General features: G+C 37.7%; 1 protein-coding gene across 9 annotated transcripts in view; it reads right to left on the bottom strand.

Moving 5' to 3' along the window:
- OSBPL1A (oxysterol binding protein like 1A) overlaps positions 1-23,784 on the bottom strand; it is a 229,285-nt gene that overhangs the window by 107,726 nt on the left and 97,775 nt on the right. For 8 of the 9 annotated variants that reach the window (XM_044382896.3, XM_044382897.3, XM_048218561.2 and 5 more), the window contains 2 exons: positions 21,376-21,457; positions 12,377-12,483 (listed from right to left, as the gene is read on the bottom strand). In XM_044382896.3, coding sequence (XP_044238831.2) covers positions 12,377-12,483; positions 21,376-21,457 — 189 coding nt within the window. Of the gene's footprint in view, positions 1-5,671; positions 6,222-12,376; positions 12,484-21,375; positions 21,458-23,784 lie in introns of those variants that run through there. The other variant, XM_026496115.4, reaches the window with a different exon arrangement.

Raw genomic sequence — 23,784 nt, 5'->3', positions numbered from 1 at the left:
TATGAAGGTGCCTTCATAAAGAAGGAGGTGCTTTTGCTTGTATCTGTCTAATGTATAGCATACATCTTATGTATCTGCCCTAGGCCCCAGTGAAATCTTTGAGGATCACCAGACTAGATGCTTTACGATCTAAGGTTGATTCTATGACTCTGGGATTTTAAACAACTAATCCATAACACAAACTACAATAACAAAAATAAATGAAGAAAATATTCGAAACTAATTCATTTCTACTGCAAGTAAGACATTTTACTAAGGAGAGTTTACAAACCTAATTTTTTAATTAACAACAAAAATCTCCTTTGTAGAAACATTATTTTAGGTGAAGGGTGATTTCTCACATAAGCTCAGAAAGGCAGTCTCCTGAATACAGCAAATAATAAATAGGTAATGATGTCACTACAGGATAGCATCCAGCCACCAGGTGAACCACGTGTCCATGTCTCTAGTTCCCATCTACCAGAGGACAGACACCTCCCCTGAATCTCAACCACTGAGCACAACCAATATGCTTCCTCTCATTCCTATGACACCTACTGCTTCCCACCAGGGTTTCTCTGATCCCGCACCCCATGCCACAAACCACTTTCACTCCATTTCTCTGTCCCTGAATTGAGCACAAAATCCTTTCAAGACATTTTTTTGAAAATAAAGCATGGAAGACTGTCTCTTATAAAACGGATGGGTTTATCCTTATTTCATTTAAGTCTCACAACAACTCCTGAAGTAGAGGAAAGGGGTCTGTGTTGATAATACAGAGGAGGAATACGAGGCCTTGGAATAAGCCACCCAGAGTCATACAGCAAGAAGAGGGTCACTAATATTGGCGCCTGTGCCTCAGGACTCCAAATCAGAGTAGGTCCACATTCTACCATCTGTGCTTTCTTCCTAGGCCTTGCCCACAGTGCCAACTTCATCGTCATCAGCTGGACAGATTGCGTGAGGAGTAACAAAGATCATGTGGTAAATAAGGGTGAACCTTGGAGCATCTAAAGAAAATCAGATACAGGTTATCTGCTTTTTCCTCTTTGGTGCTGGAGCCAAGGCTGCGAGGAGAAGGAAAGAGCAAGATGGAATACACTGAACAGATCACAGAAAAATCCTCCAAGTATGGGGTGGGGGGAGAGTGGGTAGAAAATTGGAAAGACATTTGAAAAAAGGGAGAAGGCAAGGGAATGATGATCATTCCTCCACCATCAGACTGTCAAGAGGCAGAAAAGTTGTGAGGGTGAAGGAAGAAGGAAGAAGGTGAGAAGCAAGTCAGGAGGGGAAAGAGAAATGCTGACCAATGAAAACAAGAAGAGTCGGGTAAGAGGAAAAAAAATCGAAAGTACTTAAAACCTTGACAAAAGTTTTACATGTTTTAAGTAAAGAAGGGCAGTACACTACATATGTTAGCAGTTCTCAGTCTGGAAAGCTGAAGTCTAAGTAATACATTATTAAAGTCTATAAAATAAAGCAACAGATAAAGCTGGCAGGAATATATTCCCTAAATTACAAAATACTAGAATTATGAAACATACAACTTGAAATCTGGAAAAGAACAAAAATTTTGAATAAATTATCTACTTCCAAGAGACAAAGGATAATAAATGTATACTAGGGAAAAAAATAAACTCAAAAGAAAGTGATAGAGGTAACCATAAAAATTAATTTAAAAGAAAAAGATGCAACAAATAACACAGCTGAAGAGTTCTTTGAAAAATAATCAAAGCCTTAATGAGACTGATTTTAAAGAGAAATTTTTGGAAATATCCAAATAAATATCAGGGAAAAAATGGAAAAACATTAGGAAAAAATACTTAATTACAGATCCAGAATAAGTTAAAAAGACAATAAAAGACAACCTTATAATAATAAATTTTGAAACTTAAATGGAAAGGATAAATTCCTGGAACTAGGTAATATGTCATAATTGACCCAAAAAGAAATAAAAACTAAAATAGTCCTATAACCATAAACATGTCTACTTAGTAGTGTAAAAAAAAATCTCAGAAAGATGATTTTACAAGGAGGAACAGACCATTTTAATTTTATATAAGCTCTTCCAAGGAACAACAAGAGAGAGAATACTCCCAAACTCATTTTATGAAGCCAGTATAACCTGGATAGTAAACCCTGCTGAGGACAGAACAAAACAAGAAAGTACAAGCCAATCTTACTCATAAACGGATGCTAAAATCCAAAAGAAACCAAATCGAGGAGAATGCTAAAAATAATACATAATGACCAAATTAGGTTTATCCCAAGTACACAAAGATGGCTTATCATTAAAAAAGTCTAAAAATGTAATTTGAAAAAAATATATAATTTGCCACCTTAAGAAAAACCTTATGATTCTATTAAATGCAGAATGAATTTGATAAAATGTGACACCCTTTCATGATTTAAAAACTCGACGATATAAGAATGAAAAAGAACTTCAGTAATATGATAAATGGTATTTACTAAATATCACTCTCAATAGTGAGTCGTTGGTAATTAAAAGTGTGCCTTTTTTCAAAACCAAGGATGGATTCCCACCATCTCAGCTTCTATTCAGCATTGTCCTGAAGGCCTTTGCCAGTGCATTAGGAACATAAAAAATAAATGAGATGTAAGACTTGAAAAAAAGGAGCAAAACTGTAATTATTCATAGATTATGACTGTCTATCGAAACCAAATGAGTCTATCTTCATTATTTCTACTTTACTGCTTCCCACTTACTCTGCTGCTCATTGCCATCTAGCTTCTTCCTATGTCATCCTTCTAGAACTTCCTACATCTAAGACCAATAATGAACACATTTCAGTTGTTACCTCAACTTCTTGACCCGATTGTCCCTGTTGGCCTCCACTGTTCTGGAATGTTCCTGCTTCTCTGGCTGCTGCTTCTCAGTGCTGTCCACTGGCTTCCTTTTCTCCCACTTGTCTTTTAATATCAATATTCAATCCTTTGATTTCAAACTTTTTCAAGCTATAGGTCTCCTAGGTGACATTCTTTACTCAAGTTCCATGTTTATTCAGGTGACTTCCAATACTTATAATTCATAATTTTTTATTGAACGAACAAGGACACCCTTACTAGGATTATGTCTAAAGGTGAACTCATTCTCCCCCTAACTCCCTTTACTCCCTCCTTCAGTCATCTTCCATCATTTATATGCCATAAGCCTGGGGGTCATCTAGAACTCCATCTTCTCCTTCACTCCTCATATTCAACTATTATAAGCTCCTAGTAGGTTATCTTTGAAATCTCTCTCTGCTCTGTATCTTCCTTTCCTTTTTGGTAGCCACCAGCTGGGGTCAGACTCTGATTATCTCTCTTGAATTCCTGCACCTGGTCACCCTGTTTTGAGGCCTTTCTCTAATCCTTCTCATAAGGAGCAAATCTGATTAAATCTCTCCCCTGATTAATATCTCTCAGTGATTCTAACTGCCCAAGATAATATTCAAACTCTTTAGGCATATTTGATAAAACCTTTCAAGAAAGCCCTTCTTCTATTCATCTAGCCCTGACCGGTTTAGCAAGGTATCTGACAAGGTAAACACTCTGTAAACACTGAATTAAGGAAAACATTTTACATAAAATAATAGATATCAAATCAATGGTGGACCATTATAAAAATGTATAGGGGTTATATCCTTATCGCTCTTACGTTAAAATGAGAGGAAAATTATATCTGCTACATCTCATTTAAAATTCATCAGACTAAATCAGGCACTGCACTCTCTAATAGAATATAAGAAAAATACAACTGCAGGCAAGTTACAGACTTAGTACCACTATGATACAAAAACTCAGGAAAAGATCCTGGGTTATATCAAGAATGACAAGGTTAATAACACACACACACACACACAAACACACACACACACACACACACACACTCTCTCTCTCTCTCTTTCATACTGCTGAAATAATTACTACCTTAAGTATTTTTGTTCAAATACTTCACAAATTATCAAAATGAAAACCTGCTTCATACTACATAAACTTCCTATTAAATACATTTAAAAACATTAAGAACATTTAACTTACGTCCTACCTGCTTCCAAAATCAATTTGCAGTGTATTTCCTGACTGTACATACAAACTATAAGTTTAGGAATAATGTAGAATAACTGGACCAAGTCAAAAATCTAAATTTCTAATTTTTGAAGGAATTAAAAATTCTTATAATCCTCACAGAGCTTATAAATACAAGTATATATTTGAATGCCAAGATACTAATAAATTTACAAAAGCTTTTTAAAGAATATAGATGGCAAATATTATAAACTGTATATAAAGCTTAGAGCATGCTACTGCATAACTGTTTTATCGATTATTTTATGTACAGCACTCTAAAGGTGCTTGACTTTATTTATACACCACCCTGTAGTACATGCATTTGCTTTCAATACGGAAAATCTAAGGAATTTTTTAATTTTCCCTCATTCTGCAAGGTGCACAACTGAGGGCACAGAAATTATGTAGGTCACTTTTACCTTCAATGAAATTCCCTCAAATTAACCCTTAGAGAGGTTCTAAAGAGGGGAGACTGGAGTCCTGCTAGCATATTCTCAGTGACACAAATTCCTTTAAGATCCCTGTCTACTGAAAGTAGTACTAGGACAAAGGCTGATCTAGCTCTCTGGTCATCATGTTCAGATTAAATATCTACTCAGTCAAAACTCAGCTAACATACCAAAGTCATCAGCTTCGTGGCTGAAATCAAACATTATCTGGACCAGACATTAACTTCGGTGTGCCCTCAAACTGAAAAGAATATTTACACTTAGATACCCATATTCTAGCCTACACATTCCTCCACCAACACGCATTTCAAGCATTTTTCTCTTCTGAAAAAGATTCCTGCTAAGTTACCCTATGTCTTTAAAACAAAATGCCTTCATTCTGTCTTTGAACCTAATTGAAATTAAGAAACTTTTAATAGCTTTAATAACTCTCAAAAGCTGTACTAAGCTCTTCCCTGGCATCTTTCCTTTCTTACTACCCTCCCTCCAAATCCAGAAAAAACCAGCACAACAGAAAACACAAAACAACTAGCCACATGCTCTGAATGCTGGGGAACGTGATTCTCCACTGGTTTAGGCTACAAAGAAAGCCTATGAGTAATCAAAAATCCTTAATCAAAACAAAGTTAAAAGCTACCTCCCCCCCACTCCCCAGCCCCAGTATAGTTTCCCTTTCTCTCTTTAATCCACTCTTGCGTTTCCTTGGAATTTTAGCAGCCTCTGAACAGTGAATGGTAAATTCATCTCAATGTCAGCCAGGGCAGAGACATGCAAAAAATCACTAACTTGGAAGGTTATTTAGGACAATAATGTCTTTCACTGCCTTACTCCTCCCACTCCGGCCCCACTTGACCTACTACCGATATTTAGCTGGGGGGGGGGGGGGATCTGTCCAGTCTTTCCCCCCAGCGGCTCTTCCTGGGGGAACCCGATGCAAGTACGGAGCCAGCAGGAAGACCCTGGCCAGGCTGGGAGAGCAGGGTCTCCCGGCTTCACGCAGCCCTCCCCACTGGCCCGGGGCTGCACTCTGCTCCGCACAAACCCGTCCAACTATTCTTGGATCTACTCACATCCCTAGATCTCGTCTGGCCGCCCCCCCACCCCCGCTCGTGTCCTCTGCCTTCCCGAGGCTGACCTCGCAAAGCCCCCAGAGGGCACACACACTCACCCACCTGAGCCGGATCTGGGGAACCCCGCCGGTGCGCTCCGCCCTGCGCTCCGCTGCCAGCTCCAGCACAAATGCGCTCGGCCTGTTCCTCCGCCTCCCCTCCAGCCCAGCCCGGAGGCGCGACCCAGGGCGGCACCGCAAGGTCTCTCTAAGTCACCTTTCCTCGGCCCTCCCCCGGCTCCAGAGAGGTCAAGGAGAGGCGCGGCCTGACCGCCCACGGCCCAGGACTCCCGCGCAGGTCCTCGGGCCACCAGAGGTCCGTGCAGCGCCCCTCCGCCGCAGAGCCAGAGCCGCCCTCCTCCAGGGCTCGCCGGGGAGAGTGCGAGCAGCGCGGCGAACGGCCTGCAGCAGGCGGCTCCGCGGCTGCTGTCGTCGTCCAGTCCCTCCTCCCCCGGCCCCCCTCCCGCGGGGCCCGCTCCTCGGAGGCGCAGGTGGGACCTGCCCGGGACCGCGAGAGCCTGCACGCAGCCCCTCCAAAGGAGCGAGCGGACTGCTGGCCCGCAATTCTCGAAAGGAAGTAAGGAAACTGCTACTCCAGCTCTGCGTGCATCCCGCGGAGGCTCCTGCGAGGTCCTAGAGCGGGCTGTGTGCTCACGCCCTCTCCGGGCGGCGCCGGCCCTGACAACTTCCAAACCGCCAGCCCGCCCCCGGGGAAAAGCAGAGGAATCCTCTTCTGGGGACTGCTGTGCCTCAAACGCAAACTGACCCTTACTCAGGCTTACACTGAAGAGTGGATGTTTCCGATTCCACAACAAAGAATCAACTAGACTTCATGTATTTATTTTTTATGCACTTTCTAGGCTACCCTTTGAGCAACGGGGAAAACGATGGTATTAATCCTACTACTTACATGGAATAGATGGTTTCTATTCCAGCCAGGCTTGAAGTGTAGACGAAGACTCAAAGGACAGTAAAACCCACCTCCTAAATACTACACTTAAGTGGGATGTTCAGGCTAATGAAATTTCTAGTTAACTATGTGGCTCTGGTGAGGGTGGGGTACACATAACTTTTTGTTCCAACAGTTTTAAACAGTATAAACCTGTCCTCAAACAGGTTTGAGCAGAATAATACTGAAGCAAACTGAGTATTTCTTTGATAAGATCCTAGGGTACTTTAAGTGCGCTGTTCGGCAGCGGTGGCTGTAACTGCGCTACGGATACCAAACGTGTAAGAGAGGATACAACAGTACACTAGAAGATTTGGAATTAATGTCAGTGAGGTTTCATGGTGTCTTTGAAAAGTCAGTTTCCTACCCCCCCCCCCCCGACCTCATTCTAAACTGATAACTAAATGGTATTGTGAAAAGTCACATTTGGCACTAAAAGAAGCTACTACAGAATCTTCCTCCTGGGTTCTAAAAATTAGAATGAATTCAGTTTACAGAAGTAGTACAAGGCAGCAAAAACAACAAAATGTTTTAGAAGGCAATTTACACAGCACCTAAACTGTGCCAGGCACTGTATCAAGGAACTTCACATAAAATAACTCATCTGTATTCTCTTCAGACTGGAAATGGAATTCCCAAACATATATTAATTTGCTCAAGGTCAAGACAACAGAAAGTAGATCCCGAATGGTCTGATCTTTGTATTCTTTCCTTTGACATTCATTATGCATTCATTCAGATATTTATTAACTGTCTACTCCAGGTCAAGTACTATACTAGACACAGAGGCTACAATAATAACTAAGATACAGCTGCTTACTTAAGGGGCTCTTTAGTAAATATATAATCAGACAAATATATAATGATACAGTGTGGTTAAGTGCTACAATAGCAAGGACTCCTAGAACAGGAGAGATATCTAAGCCAGTTCTGAAGGGTGGAACCTGGGATGGTGGCAGTCATCCCACAGAGCAATCCTGAGCGCTCTATCCTCAGAGTGGCAGTGGGGGATCTGAGTGTTGGGTGGGAGGAGAGGGAGGACAGGGAGACAGACAGCTGAGAGACAGGAAGGAAAAATGACAGAACTTGATAAGTGTGGGGGAATTAGGAAGAAGGATGAATTGAGGACAGCTCGCATGATCTTGGCTTGGGTTCCTGGATAGGTGGTAATTTTGTCTCTGAGTTGAACGGATAATTGAGCTTTAGACACACTGGTTTTGAAATGCCTATGATATAATCATATGTAAATGTTTAAAAGGCAGCTGGATATACTGGTTCATAGCTCAGGAGATCTAAGGTGGAGATATCAGAGTCATCATGGATCTCTGTTGGAAGGAATGGCTAAGATCATCCAAGGAGAATGCGGAGTGAGAAGGCCACCCACAGAAACCAGGGACACTAACACTCAAGGCACAGGCAGAAGAAAAGATGCTTCAGAAGAAAACTGAGGAGGAGCTGCTCTAAAGGAAAGAGAAGCCAGAAGAGGTAGGCACCATGGAAATCACTGAGAAGAACTCCAAAAAGCAAGTAGTCGTCAAACGCCAGATCTGTCACAGGACGAGCAAGGTAATTTAAGGGTATCCTGTGATTTAGCAGTAAGGAGATTATTGGCAAGAATGGTTTCAGTGGGCTAGTTGAGGAATAAAGTAGAAACAGAAATTATCACATTTTCCAAAATAGAATTGGAAAGGAATGTAGGGAGACAGAAGCTGTAAGGGAGTAGAGGATTCAAAAGAAGAGAGGAGCTGTTTTTGAAGCAGGATGGAAGGAGACAGATGCCAGCGAAAGGAAAGAAAAAAGATAGAGACTGGGGGTTGGGAGTGGCAGGGAACTGGTAGCAAATAGAGTCACTGCCTCCACGTTTAACAAAGAATTTTGTTCAGGAGCAGAGGGAGAGGAGGAGACTGAAGAGATGATGGAGACGTAAAGGCCCAGAAGGTATAAACATGAAGAAATGAAAGAGATTAGGAACACAAAATGACTAAAGGCCTTGGTACAGCCCAGGAAACTAATGAATATTAGAGACCTCGACTTTATAGAGATGGAAGCTCACAGGAGGGCATGGTTTCTCTCCAGAGATATCAGGATCTGGTCCAAAAAAGCAATATCTTTTAGTTGGTCCAATTTAAGGTCCAGATCTCTCCATTACACCACAAACAGCATCACTATCCCCCAGTCATACTTTTGGGTTACAGCTCTTTAGCACTCAGGAAACTTAACATAGAAGCATAAAATATTTTATGAGTGAGCTTGCACTAATTTTAAATAAGCAAGTTCCTACTTCGGAAAAACTGGTTTGATTAATATCAAAGGGACCTCAATGACACACAGAACAAGAAGGGGACCAATGATGGCACTGTGTGACATTTCAGCCACTTCTGATACCACCCTCTGGTGAGGAAAACTACAGAAACAAACATAATTCATGAAGCCAGTTTCTAGCCTTTTGAATTTTTTTTTTAAAGTAGGCTCCACACCCAACGTGGGGGCTTGAACTCATGGCGCTGAGATTAAGAGCCCTGTGCTCTACCGACTAAGCCAGCCAGGTGCCCCACTAGCCTTTTGAATAGAACTCTCAACAAGGTTAAAGACAAATTACGACATTCACACTCTCCAATGTCTCTCCTAAATTACCCTAAAAACACCTAATAAATTTCCCTTTAGTAAATCAATCACAAGCTTTGCAGCTTGCTTTATACATTGCAGTTTTTTTCAACATAGTGTTATTTACAAGTAAAATATGCCTACATAATGCACCCCATTTATAGAGGTCTATGGAAACCTTGAATATCTGGGTCGTATCAGAGCATCTCCAAAAAAGCAAAGCACACTCACATACCACAGAAACAGAAAACCCCAAGTCCAGGCACTAAGGCCTATGCTCATTATAAACCCCTAAGTTTCTCATACAGAGCCAGCTTGCTCTTACTGTGGACATAATTTTACCAAGTTTGGTTATCTGGTTTTCTTTTTAATAAACAACATTAGAAAGAGTAAACCAGAAGGGATCAGTATTCCACTGCTACAGACAGGCACACGGCCAATCTAAAAATCAAGAGAAAAAAATTTTAAAACCCGTAAAGAGCAAAAGTGAATTCAAGAGCATTAGCAGGACTGGGCCATTTAGTCAAATTACAGAGTTCTATAAACATTATTCCCTGAAGGCATCTCTGTATTAAGACACAGAGTAATTATGAACATACAAAAAGGACAAAAGAACAATCCTGAGGCCCCTGGAAAAGATAAAATTGTTAAAAATTTAGCGTAAGATGTAAACACGAAACATTTAAAATAACTGTCATAAAAAAGATTAGAATAAAAAGTTTTGCAGATGCAGGGGCTGGGATCACTTAGATCTACTGGATTCCCCATTATGTGCCAGGTAGTATACAAGGTGTTTTGCCAAGATGATCATACTTACTCTTCAAAACACTTTTTTTTGGTTGATTGCTACTTTAAAAAGGTAATTGTATATGAAAACTGTGGCAAAGAGAGATTAAGGAGAACATGGAATGAGACCCAGGTCTCTGTGAGTTCAAAGCTTACAATTTTCTTTTAATAAAGTTTCTAGGTAACAGAAATATAACTTATGATTCCAGATAAATAAAGCATTACAATACCTAATTATTCTGCAATGACCTCAAGTACGCTATTAAATTCCTATGTTGTAGGTCTTAGCCATATGAAAAACTACCTTCAATGATGCCATTTATCTTTGAAATATTTGGGGGCCCTTTTCATTGTCTATAATCCTGTTTCTCAGAAGGAAATCCACAGAACCTCAAGAGTTGCTATTTTATAGAATTACTGAAAAAGAATCTTAAAGATACTTTGCAAGTTTGAAGCAACAAATGCCATTTTCTAAATGAGTACTGTATGCCACACAGTGAGTTAATATGTTTATATACCTATTATTCATCTATATACATTTGAAGCCCACACCTGACACTGAAGTATATCATTTTACAGAAACTTGCCCACGGCTGGTTAGGGAGAAGAATGAGATTTTAAAAAGGTCCATTAAACGTTCAGACCAGTGCTTGTTAATGACTTACTGTATGGTCTCCTTTATTTGGAAGACGGAAATATCAAGATTCAGAGAACTTAAGTAGCCTTTTGTCACTTGAATAATAAATAATAAGGATGAAAAGAATACAATCATTCCACAAATACTCAAATTTTCTTTAGATAATACCACCTCCTCCCAAAATGAGTTAAATCCAATGCTAAAGACACAAAAGCTCCAAAATGCCATCAGAGAAAAGGGGTCACAAGTGTTAATTAGATAGCATTCTATAATAGTAACTGTTGATTTTTACTCAAGGCTTACTATGTGTCAGAAACTATACTAAGTGTCTTGCTTACATTATGTTATTTAATCCTCATGACAAATTTAAAAGTCTAATTAGTCTAAACTTGAGGCTACTATACTTACACATCTGGATTTTCAAAGAGGTAATTACCTAGACTATATTTTTAAGCAAACAGTTTAAAAATTAGCATAGGTTGGCTTCTCCAGAAATTAAATTTCTTCTAATCTAGAATTTACCTTGAAACCATACACCTCTAAAACAAAGACATTATTGATACATCCATCAGGTGGCACATAAGAGATGTTAATGAGATTTAGTTTTACGATGTATTAAATATTACCTGAATTCCTAGACACCATAATTTGTTCATTTCAAAAATGTTGGACAATGCTATTTAGATTTATTTAGATCACTAAATCATGCCTCATTTAAATAACCTGGAATATTATATCACCAAAAATAGAAATGCTGAGAGGGGATGTTTTCAAATAATATTGGAAGAATTAACCATTTAAAATGTTTAATGAACAATTATGTTTCCCTGTGGATAGTTAATAAAATTCTACTGAAAGACTTTCTGTAAGTTTGTTCTAAATGAATTTCAGATTACTCACATTTTTTTTTCTCCAGATAAAATATGGAATTTGTGGTGTATATAACAAAGCTGGCGTTTAAAAATTTTTTATGTGAATTCATAAGGCTTCCATTGTAATCACAAGAAAATAAAATTTTAGATCTTTACATATGAAACATACATTTACGGAAACCTAGTATCTAATTAAAAGGTACAAATAAACTAACAAGAATGAGAACTTTGGTGTCTTAATCTAAAAAGCTGAAGAGTGAACATATATGTGGAAATTAACAAAAAAGAAGAGAAAGCCTATGGCTGCTTGGCTTGCATTAAACAATCATGAAATTAGAAAATTAGAAGGGGAAAAATCATGAAAATTAGAAGGGGAAAAAATTAAAACAAGAAAAATCCTAGTCCAGGCAACCAAAACACATCTTTACAACTTTTCAGTCCTCAGAAAAAAAAGAATGCTAATAGATAAACTTACCACTCTCACTAACATTTGGAAAAGTGAATGGGAGAGAGCAGGGGTGAAAGAACATAAGATATTTAATCCACTGAGCTCAGTTCACATAGGTAAGTATGACAGCGCTCTATTTTCAAAAGAAAAGTATTATGTATTTTTCATATAAAACCTTTGGTTTCTACAATATTTCCACAAAACTCTTGTTGAAATGCCACAAGAACTAAGAACTTTAAACCATGGTTGATAAATACAGCTATATAAGTAAATTAGATTTGAACACAAGTTACTTCAGAATCATCTTGCTTAATCAAGAATGAAGGAGTTCTAAATTTTAGTGAAAATGAAGCTTTCATTTTCTTTATTAAGACTATTTTCTCCTACCTTTGGTCAATTTGAAAGCAGTGATTTACTGGATGATCCAGTATGTGACACCCAATTATTAAAAAATTCAATTCCAAACTACCTACCCCTTCTTGTTTAGTGAAGAGATTAAGGCAATCACTCAAAGCTACACAAGTTTCTCTAGAAGCTTCAGAGACAACTTCAACTTTCTGAAGAAATGATGGAAGCATGTCTATAAATAAAAATAAATACAATTAGTGGAATTTTAAGACCACAAACATTTTTAAATTACCATTTTTTTAAAAAGTAATTCCTACACCCACCATGGAGTTTGAACTCAGGACCCAGAAATTAAGAGTTGCATGCTCTACCAACTGAGCCAGCCAGGCACCACAAACATTTTTAGGTCTACTAATGTCATGTTTCCTTCCAGCTGGCTGCCTTAAACAAAGCATTTAGTGTATTCCTTAAGCATCATTATTAGCACCTACTGTATGCAGGATGCGTAAGTTGGTACAGTAAAAGATGAAGCCTTGTCCTGGAAAGGCCTATATCCTGCAAGAAGAAGAGTCATGACCCAAAAAAAAAAAAAAAAAAAAATTACAGGAATAAATAATGTAATGTTTAAGAAAAGCAGCTGATTAATATTTCCTTTCATGATATTCTATGCTAGATAAGTAATTTTATTCAAAAGCCAAGTGCTAAAAAGAGCTAAAAATAATACTGTAGTTGACATGATGGCTAACCCATCTAAAGGTGGCATTAACTCAACTTTCTCTAGTGCTTATTGGATAAATGTCTGACATGGAATGGGTCTTTTCACTCTTATGAACGTGTCCGTCTGGGTTCCAGTATCTTTTAGAATTTAAGTTGGGAACAAAGAAATGGTAATATCACCACCTTCCCTGGTTCCCTAAGGAAATCTTAATCCATTTATCCATTACAAAAACAAGCAAAAACCCACAGCACCCAAAACAAAAACCAGAATGCTGACAAGAGAAGGCTGCAAAATGCACGCACATCATTTAAAAAAGAAATAAAATGTCATATCCTGTCCAGATTAATGCTAGAGAAATCCTCTTAGTTCAAATAGTTTTGGACTTCGTGTTAATTATATATTAAGATCCTTTAAATGTGTCCACCTTCAATCAAATAAAAATATATCAAGAAAGCTTTTCATCTAAAAATAACTTAAAAGAAGAGACACAAATATATACCACCCTCTGGCTTTTAAATAATCTTGATTTATTTAAAACAGGGTTCTTAAAACATGGTAAACAAGGTCAATAAGCAAAAGCAATCAAATCCAAATGCCAGCAATTTGCAATTATCAGGCCATAAAACAGTGGGTCTCTTCAAGAAACAAACATTTTCAAATGGGAAGTGAAAGGAAAATAAAATCTACCAAGACCATGTTACAAATTACTTAGTCATTATTTCTAGGTGATAAAATTGTAACTTTTGTCCTTCACTCTTTTAATTTTCCACGATTTCCATAGGAATGTGACTTATATTAGCAAAGAAAAGTCCTTTTCTTGGAAAAATTATTTCTCAAAACTCATAAGGCAAAAGGGGTCAACAAAAGGAAAAGGTCAGAGTGAATGAAGGTCTGAACAGCCTTTCATTGACATCTGGATATAAATACCAAATGTCATTTTATCACATTTTTCTTTTTATGGAATACAGTTTCCTAGTGTTAGCTATTCTTAGTAACACCCAAACAATTGAAAACTACTATATCCTAAAATAAATTTGATTTTGCATACTTTATTTTTCATTTTGAATCTTCGATACACATTGTGAAGACTTATTCTTTACTTAGTTGCTAAATAGCAAAAAGAATACCAAATGCCAGATGCCACAGGACTTAAATAGTACCTCAGCAGATGTCTCACACAGAGCTGTGGATTGAGTATGCTGAGGGGATGCACAAAAAATCAGGCACAGCCTCTGCCTTCCATAAATGCTCTGGGTAATCTAGTAATTTTCCACTTTCATGGCACAAATGGTAAGATGGGAGCACAGTCATTCATGGATGTATTTCTTTTATTAAATACCATCAGTGGTTAATCATCTACAATTTTGTATGTTTTAGATATTTAAGACTTTATATACTTGTTGATTAGCATAAAACATTAAATGTCAAAATAAATTTTTACGAACTTCAAGATTTTAAATAAAACAGATTCTGTAGCCATTTAAAAGATAACTCCAAGAAATATATATTGACTTTTAAGAATCCATATTTGAGAGTGTATCAAATTCTTTTGTCCAAAACAGAGTCAAAGTTACCTAATTTCTCTGACAGTCTGGTGTTCAAGCGAGATTCTGAAATTCACACTAACTCGCACAGGAGGTCTGCGTAAGAACTGATCCCCTAGCACCAGGGCCGCACATCAGGGGCCAGCTGGTTCACAGTGGCATGCTTCGTATATGATGATGTTTGCATATTGTTATATAAAAGAAATAAAATCGCTAGCTTCTAGAAAAGTTACCAACCCGGAATCACTGCAAATATATCTTAGCCAATTAATATTTAGAGACTGGGTTGTAATGAACAAACGTAAAAAGGCCAGTATGCAACCATATTTGGCCTATTATAAGAATCAGACACTTAATTTTGAGGAAAAATGTCACTTTTTTTTACTAAAAGTATTTTTGAACTCAGGAAAGATGCTAGAAGATCTTATGCAAAAAGCTTAACTTTAGAGACATATAAAAAGCTCACAATCTGTCGTTTTCATGATAACACTGTACAATTTTTAACTGGGTATGTTTTAAAACTATTGGGGAAATACTTATTTCTTATGTTAGCAAACTAAACCTAATACAGATGACCTCAATTGTTCTCCTAATATGGAAAAAATCCACACTCATTAGCTGACATTTAAGACACTTTATAAACTGAATCAGTTTCAGCCAGACTGTTTTCCTGGAAATACTTGTTTTCCTAGAAATATTCTTTTACTTTATTGCCTCCAAACCTTTGCTCAAGAGGTTTCCTCTTCCCCAAATATTGGAAATAATACTTATTCACATTCAGAAGTTTCTCCATTTAAACCTTTTTTGTTCAAGGCCAAGTTCAAATGCCATCCTCTTCATGAAGCCTTAAGTATTTTTTTTTTGGTGAAGAAAAAACAGCAGTGCATCTGACTATATGTAAGAGACATGATCTAACCTGCATGCATAGAGACATTTTAGAAACGGACTTTCACACCTAACTGGAATTATATAAATGCCTCATGAAAATCAGTACTCTCTCCTCAAAAAAGGAGAAAAAGATATCTACATATAAAAATCAACTGATTTTCTAAAACTTTTTTTTTTTTAAGATTTTATTTATTTATTTGACAGAGATAGAGACAGCCAGCGAGAGAGGGAACACAAGCAGGGGAGTGGGAGAGGAAGAAGCAGGCTCCTAGCGGAGGAGCCTGATGTGGGACTCGATCCCATAACGCCGGGATCACGCCCTGAGCCGAAGGCAGACGCTTAACCGCTGTGCCACCCAGGCGCCCCTAAAAACTTTTACACAGAACTGTAATTTGATAAAAAGAGAGGTCCCTATAGAAGAGTATAAATTTTTGTTGTTCAAATTAAGATGACTAGCATGAACACAATCGCCCACTAAACAAGTACTACTAAATCATTCTGTCTCTATCCACATAATCTGCACTAGCTGCAACGGAGAATATAAAGTTCAAAACGCTGTGTGTTAAATGAGTTATAGCATGAGTTAAATGAAAATAAAAAGGTATCAAGGATGTTATAAGATGTAGACAGCAAAACAAATTATGCATTTAAAAAATGTTAAATATTCAGAGAAAGGAATAACCATTATGGGGTGGAGTAATGGAGTAGAGTCTGAGAAGAGGTGGGATTTGAGCTGGATCCTGAAGAATATTTTATTGCTAAATATAATGTGCAATAAAGCAAACATACCTAAAATATTTATAATTATTTTCAGATAGTATAGAAACCATTAGTCCTGAGAAGATCATATCAGAACTGTCATCAAGGGGAACTCCAGAAAGGCGAGCGGCTCTGTGTCCACCTCTGACTACGTGGCCGCCACGTGGCAGGTTCGGTGCTGACTTGTGCAATCTATCTACTAACTTGACAAAACAAATTTAGTAGTTATCTGAGTTCAAAAGAAGTGAGTTATAAATTTACAAGCTAGATAAGTAGGTCATTCATTTCATTCACTCAAAACATACAGAGTTGACCCTTGAACAACATGGGAGTTAGGGCACTGACCCCTCGCAGTTAAAAATCCATATACAATCTTTGACTCCTCTGAAACTTAACTACTAAGGGCCTACTGTTGACTGGAAGCCTTACAATAACATAAATATTCAATTAACACATTTCATATGCTGTATCATATACTGTATTCTTACAATAAAACAAGCTAGAGAAAAGTGTTAAGAAAACCATAAGAAACAAATTACATTCACAGTACTGTGCTGTATTTAAAAAAAAAAAAGTCACATGTAAGTGGTCCCATGCAGTTCAAACCTGTGTCGTTCAAGTATCAACTGTATATATGTCAAGTGTCCATATGTGTCATGCACTGTTAAGGTGCTGAAGACAATTGGCAAATAAAACAAATTCCTGCCTTGATGGAGTTTATATTCTAATAGGAGAGGGAGACTATCAACTACAATATATATTTAGCAAGTTTGATAAGTGACAGAAAAAACAAAGCAAGGTAGGGGAATAGCAAGTGTTGAGGGGAGTTGCAAGTTTGGACAGGGTCCTGAGAGGAAATCGCTGGCAAACTGAAAGGGCACCTGAAAACTTCTTTAAAAAAGATGAGACACAAAGGGTGGGGGTAAGTGAACTAACAGACCAGCATGAAGGACAGTTGCCACCCTGGAACAGAGAGGCAAAAGGAAAGGACAGTGGTGCGAAGGCCAGCAGGAGCTAGAGTCACAGGTGAGGGGCCTTCAGCCAGGGGCTGTTACACCCCATGCAGCCCAGCTGGAGGGAGGGAGGAAAATGCCTGACTGCTCTCACGCCCTCCACCAATCCCGTGACAGGGTCTCCCTTTTGCTGAGTCCAATCAGAAGTCTGAGGGCAAGGAAGGCCCAGTAATGCAGTCTGTAGTCTACTGCCAGAGGTTCTGTTTGAGTGAAGACCTGGGCAGGTGAGGATGTGAGTACCCTGGAGAAAAGTCTTCCTGGCAGAGGGCCAGCATGGCCCAGGCTGAGGCAGGAGTATGTCCAGCTTCTCTGAGGGGCAGCCAGATGGCCAGGGAGGCTGGAAGACGAGCAAGCAAGGGTAGCTAGGAGATGAGGAGAGAGAGGCCAAAAAGGACTGGAAGAGTTTGTGGGTCGTTAGAAGGACTTTGTTTTTATTCTTAGTGAGATAACCTGGAATCTACTGGACGTTTTGAGCAAAGAACACTATACGATGGTGTTTTAGAAGGGTCGCTAGGGCAGACACTGGAGGGGCAAGGGCAGAATCTGAGGGGCCAGTTAGGAGGCTGTTTCAACACTGTGTGAAAGACAATGATGGTGACAAGAGTGAAGGAGGCAGGAAGTGTGTTTACTCAAAGCCAAGATTTTTGAGCAGAGTTTTAAGTAGGTTGAACAAAAGTGCTCTTCCTTTAAGATTATTTTTTCTTTTCGATAACTGAAATTCTAATTTCTTTACTAGGGATTCACTATCTACATTTAGTAACTTGCAATAAAGTGTATGCGATAAAGTTGGCATATAAAGTATATCTTTTTTAAAAAGGTAATTTAGCAATGAATCAATAGGCACACAAATATTAATATGCTTTTATCCACAAATTCCACTTCCAAGAATTCTATGGTAATAAAGTGATGTGATCAAATTTAAATGTACAATACAACATTAGGCAAAACCTGGTTACTACGTACGGGTAAATCTAGGGTTTTATGGAAGAACAGACTTACTGGCCTTCAGGAAATCTTCAAAAAGTTTTATTAGTTTGGGTGATTTTGTTTTTGTAATCATGCTCTTGATAAAGATAAAATATTAGAGGTTTTAGTACTACAGTCACTGAACCTTGAAGGATATGTTGCCAATGCCAGATACATAAATTCTGGCATTCACCCAGACAGAAATTAGGTTTAAGGAAATAAAGTACTATTTCAATGGTGGACATTTTGGACCAAAACATAGAATGAGTACAGATGGTCCCTGACTTACAGTGGCTTGACTTAGGACTTTCTGACTGAATGATAGATACTATGAATGCAAAACACGTTCGATAGAAACCATACTTCAAATTCTGAATGTTGATCTTTGTCTGGGTTAGCAATATGCAGTATGATAATCTCTTGTGATGTGGGGCAGCGGCAGGGGCCACAGCTCCCAGTCAGCCACACCATCACCAGAGTAAACCACTGATACACTTAAAACCGTTCTGTACTCAGATATCCATTCTGTTTTCATTTTCAGCATTTTCATAACACTTGAATATAAAGCAGGCTTTGGGGGCGCCTGGGTGGCTCTAGTTGGTCAAGTGTTGGATTCTTGGTTCGCCTTAGGTCATTATCTCAGGGTCATGGGATTGAGCCCTGCATGCAGCTCTGTGCTCAGCAAGGAGTCTGCTTGGGGTTCTCTCTCCCTTTCCCTCTCCCTCCCACTCTGTTCCTCCCCCCACACTTGTGCTTGAAGGCAAGCATATGCTTGTGCACTCTCTAAAATAAATAAATAAATATTTAAAAAAACAACAGGCTTTGTATCAGATGATTTTGCCCAACTGCTGGCTAATGGAAGTGTTGTGATCATGTTTAAGGTAGGCTAGGCTAAGTTATGATGTTCAGTAGGTCAGGTATGTTAAATGCATTTTCAACTTACGAGACTTTCAATTTACAATGGGCTTACCAGGACATAACCCCCTTATTAAGTTGCGGAAGATCTGTAATTATAAATAAACTGAAAAATGTGTTTGTGATTGGGCTCTGACAGTTCTTAAATGCCAGGATAAAAAGTTTATATTTAATTCTATAGTTTCAAACTCCCATGAAACATTGTTTTTTAATGGGGAAAAAGTTTTATGATCAAAAAAGTACTACTCTAAAATTAACCTGGCAGCAATAATGCAGTATTGTCACAGAATCTGAGTTGTAAGAGTTCCTAAAAGGCTCTGGACTCCCTTCCGGGATGGAACGCAGGAGGTCCCAAAGGCAGAGACCACAGAAGAGGCTCTTGCTATGACCTGGATTTGACGGGACACAGAGCCGAACTAGTATGCCGAAGGTGGAATAAGACCTAACGGAGGGCAGTCTTAAAGTTCACGTAATTTTGTATTAAAATGTAAGACAACTAACAATCACAACCACAAGGTCTGGATTCTGTCCACAAACATTTTAGTTCTCCATTTTGAGAAGTTATTGGCAAACTTATGTAGACGGTTTGGAGCAGGATGTATATTTATCAGCTACTATCTATCAGCAATAAAACACATGGTGCGAGATTACTCTGCACAATCCCTTGGCATTAAGGTAACTCAGTTACCTTCAACTCTTTAATTCCACTCATGAAATCATCTTAACCCCATTTACTATTTATGTAATATGCAGATTTATCTATCTACACCCATCTTGCAGCAAATAATGTTTACAATTGTGTATAAATCTTCTGAATTTCATTATAGATATATGAAATAGCATTGTCAGATCATCAGACATCTCACAGTTTCCCAGATGGCACTGTCTGAAATATCTCTTTTGTTATACTGAATATTACACATATCTCTAGAAACGCAAATGAGGCATACTATCGTTATGAGTGACATGTCATACAGATAAGCTGAACCAAGAGATCTCAAAGTTTAAAAAAAAACAACTTAATTTGGTTGTAGTTCTGATGTAATTTCTTTTTTTGGTCCATGTTAAAGGAATTAATCCTTATATTTCATCTAACTCTGGACATTTCCTACATTTTTTAAATATCATTAGCATCTCTTCCTACTTTTGACAGTTCTTGAAGATGGTGTTTTAAAGTCAGAGTTGCATAACTGTAAATATATTAAAAACCACTGAAGGGTACACTTCACCAAGGTACATTTTAGACTGAATTAATATCTAATGAAGCTACTCTTATTTAAAAAGTCCACTGAGGATGAAGAGTGCTAAGTAATATAATATTCCAGCCCACAATAATCAAAATGAATTAATTGCTGTCCTTCTCAAAGCTATCACCACTAATACAAATAAATGATTATGGACCTGACGTAAAGGGATGCCCAAGGACCATTTGGACAGATACAAAATATCTGTGTTCAATTTATTCTAATATTAGCATTTCTTTGCATTCCCTAGGCATATATAAACTAAAGTGAGAAGTCCATAGAGGGAAACTAGTTCGTCATTAAAACTGATAAACTCAGACAACTGAATCAATTAAATTTCAGTGAAGTTATTTATAAACCCATCATAGCTGAAATCTAAAGCAATGGTGAGAAGTCTGAAGTCTAAGAAACACAGTTTTTAATTAACAAAGTAATACTTTTTTCTTGATATGTAATTTTTGTATTGAATTTTGATTTTGTATTGTTATTCTGACTTTTGGAATAGTCAACTCTTGATGATTCATAACCAGTGGAGACTGAAGACATAAAAAGTTACTACTGAAAGACAGATTAACCATTAGACAGTCAAGGTCACATAGACATTCACAGAATCATAAAAGTCTAAGACCTGAGAACAATCAACCCCTTCATTTACAGATGGGGAAACTGAGACTCAGAGAAGTTAAATGTACTGTTCAAAGTAACAACTGGTAACTGGCAGAACAAGGATTCAAACCCAAGACAGTTTAAAATTAAAGTCTTCTGGGATTCATAAGCAGGAGTCTCAATACGTAGCCAAAACGAATTTATAGCCCCAAAATGTTAACTTTTTTCCCTTTTTTCTTTAAACAATAAAATATTAATCTACAAACCAAGCCTCCTCCATGAGAAGAAATTTGAAATAGTTTTTTTAAAATTTCAAAATAGTCTTATCAAACATAATTTTGAATTCAAAACTGAAAATTATCTAACATGTATGGCAAACAAACTTACAAAGGAGCAACATATAGGATAATGGGTTGTGTTAAACAGTGGGTGTTATTTGGTAGTTTGCCCCCCAACTTTTTTTTTTTTTACCTTTAGCCATGTCACACTCCTTAATCATTTTCAGAAAGGTGGAAATTTCCCTATCTAGTTTCTGTTGGCATGTCCGTGCTTTCTGGGAAAACAAAAACAAAAAGCAAAATTAAAACTTACTAATAAAGGATTTTTACAGTACATATGCTTTACTGTTTCTATCAAAACTTTAAGTTCATATGTGGATATACAATAATTACGATACACTCTTAACAGAGAGAAAAAGATGAGAGAAAATTTCCTTAGAAATTGAATATTGCATTTAATCACATACAGATTTAAAGAAATCTTTCTAAATTTTAAATACATTCAACATTTGTCATGTAGACAATATGCAATTGCATTCACTGCTTCTAAGAACTCATTATACCATATACATCTGAGTTAGATTTTTCCCGATTTATCCTTTTTGTAGACTTGATTAAATTCATCGAGGAATTATAAAATGCATTCCTTAAGAATATATTTTAAAAACTGTTTTTGTGAAAAAAAAATCTAGATGGTAGAAATATTTAGAAACCACAGCTGATTTTCATTCAGCCATCTAAGTCCACATAAGCAGATCAGTAAGGACACTTTCTTAGTAAATCAAAGCTTATAAAAATAAGATAAAGTCAATTATAGGAAGCATTCTTCTTGCACTTTGAAGCTTCTACATTTTTAGATCCCTAAAAGCAAAACAGTTTTATGACACAAGTTCCACCCATCTTAGTCAAGATCCAGAAGTCCAAAATGAAAAGTCACATTGATTATATTAACAATGTAATTTTGATGTTAGTTTTATTTATAGTTATTCTTTCAAGAGGTAGGAAAAATAAGCAAGAAAATTATCATTGTAAAGTCAGTTGGTTATGGCAATGAGAAATGTTTATTCTGAGAACCTTGAGTTTGTTCATATTAGAATCACATTGCTGTAGGTAGAGTAATAATTTATCCTTATGAATTCCCCACTTTGTACTCCTAATCCCAACTGGCTCGTCACTAAACATTTTTGCTCTTCCTAAACCAGTCCTACATGACAAAGGGACACAGGTAGGCAGCGTTTTCTCCTTTTTCACCTTATAAAATTTTTAGTGCTTATGAAGCTCAGCTCAACCACAGCAGAATTATTCATGGTACAACTCAGTGACAGGCAACGTTCTCTTTAAAATCTACATTACTCTGTGTTGAGAGCTCTAACGACATAAAAATTCATTTTTTTTTTTTTTTGAAGAGGGAAAATACCTACACTACACAATTTAAAACACCACAGAAAGGGAACTGGGGTACTGGATCACTTTTTCAGACACAGCCCATAAATACCAACTGAAACATGCACTGCAACCAAATGTATCACTCATAATTTATTAACAGAAAATTGTCATTTCTCCTCTACACACAGTTAATACTCCTGCCCATGTACAAGTCAATGCTACTGTTTTCTCTCTTCTTTTCTATGGTGAAAGTTCGCTGGATGCGTAAAAGCAAAGCCCTGGCTTCATCTGCAGACTGGGAATTTGTAATGAACAGGATAGAGTTCCTGGGGTAATAAACACAAGAACGTTCTCCGTAACATCACCCTCGAATACTTGAATCCTATTCATCTTCCCTTAGCACACCTACCTGACTGACAGTTACTAAAAAGAGCCTCCCTGTTCGAGGATTTACTTGTTTTAATAAAAGGTATATATTAGATCAGCTGGAGAAGATTTGACCTACACATTCTGTTTAATAATTAGGTATAACGTGTCTTCTGTTCTAAACAACTGGTGTGGGTTTGAAGGTTAAACAAACAGAAAGAGGTTATTAATACAAATAATATGTACGCATCCTCCAATTTGCTATAATTTCCCCTTAGCAGCTATCAGTTATATTAGGAAAACGTAAAAATCTATTTAGGAAGGTTAATGTTCAGAAGTTCTTTGCAGAGCTCAGCATGGTATCCCATTCTTAACTTCCAGGCCATTCACCTTATGTCACTCATTCTTTTTAAGTTTTAATTTTTTTTTTTTTAATTCTACGTAAACAGGATCCCACTATGAGCAATGACCTAATTCCCGAGCGTGGCGATATTTTAAACCCAAGTTATCTGGGTACAGAACTCAAGAACAGAGTGGTATCCACAGACTCAGGGCCCAGAAGGCAGGAGGCACCCAGGTGAGCTGCTGAGCACATTCACAACACAGGCCTCCTGCTCTTACTTCTTCCCACCCAGATATTGGCCGTTTTAACTTGATGTTAAGTCACTTTATTATCCCTGGCTTAGAAAAACAGCTCAAAAATGTATTATCAAGGGCTATGGAGGACTGAATAGGGTAGGGGAGAGGTCATATATTCCAGGTTATTTGCTACAGAGAATCCACATGTGGTTAATTAAGAACAGAAGCAGATTGTCTCTACTCAAGCAATTCAAAGGGACAAACTACTGAT

Source organism: Ursus arctos, unplaced genomic scaffold (genome assembly GCF_023065955.2).
Source record: "Ursus arctos isolate Adak ecotype North America unplaced genomic scaffold, UrsArc2.0 scaffold_17, whole genome shotgun sequence".
NCBI lineage: Eukaryota > Metazoa > Chordata > Mammalia > Carnivora > Ursidae > Ursus > Ursus arctos.
Note: the sequence above shows the minus strand (reverse complement) of the source record. Positions and strands in the feature narration are given on the sequence as shown.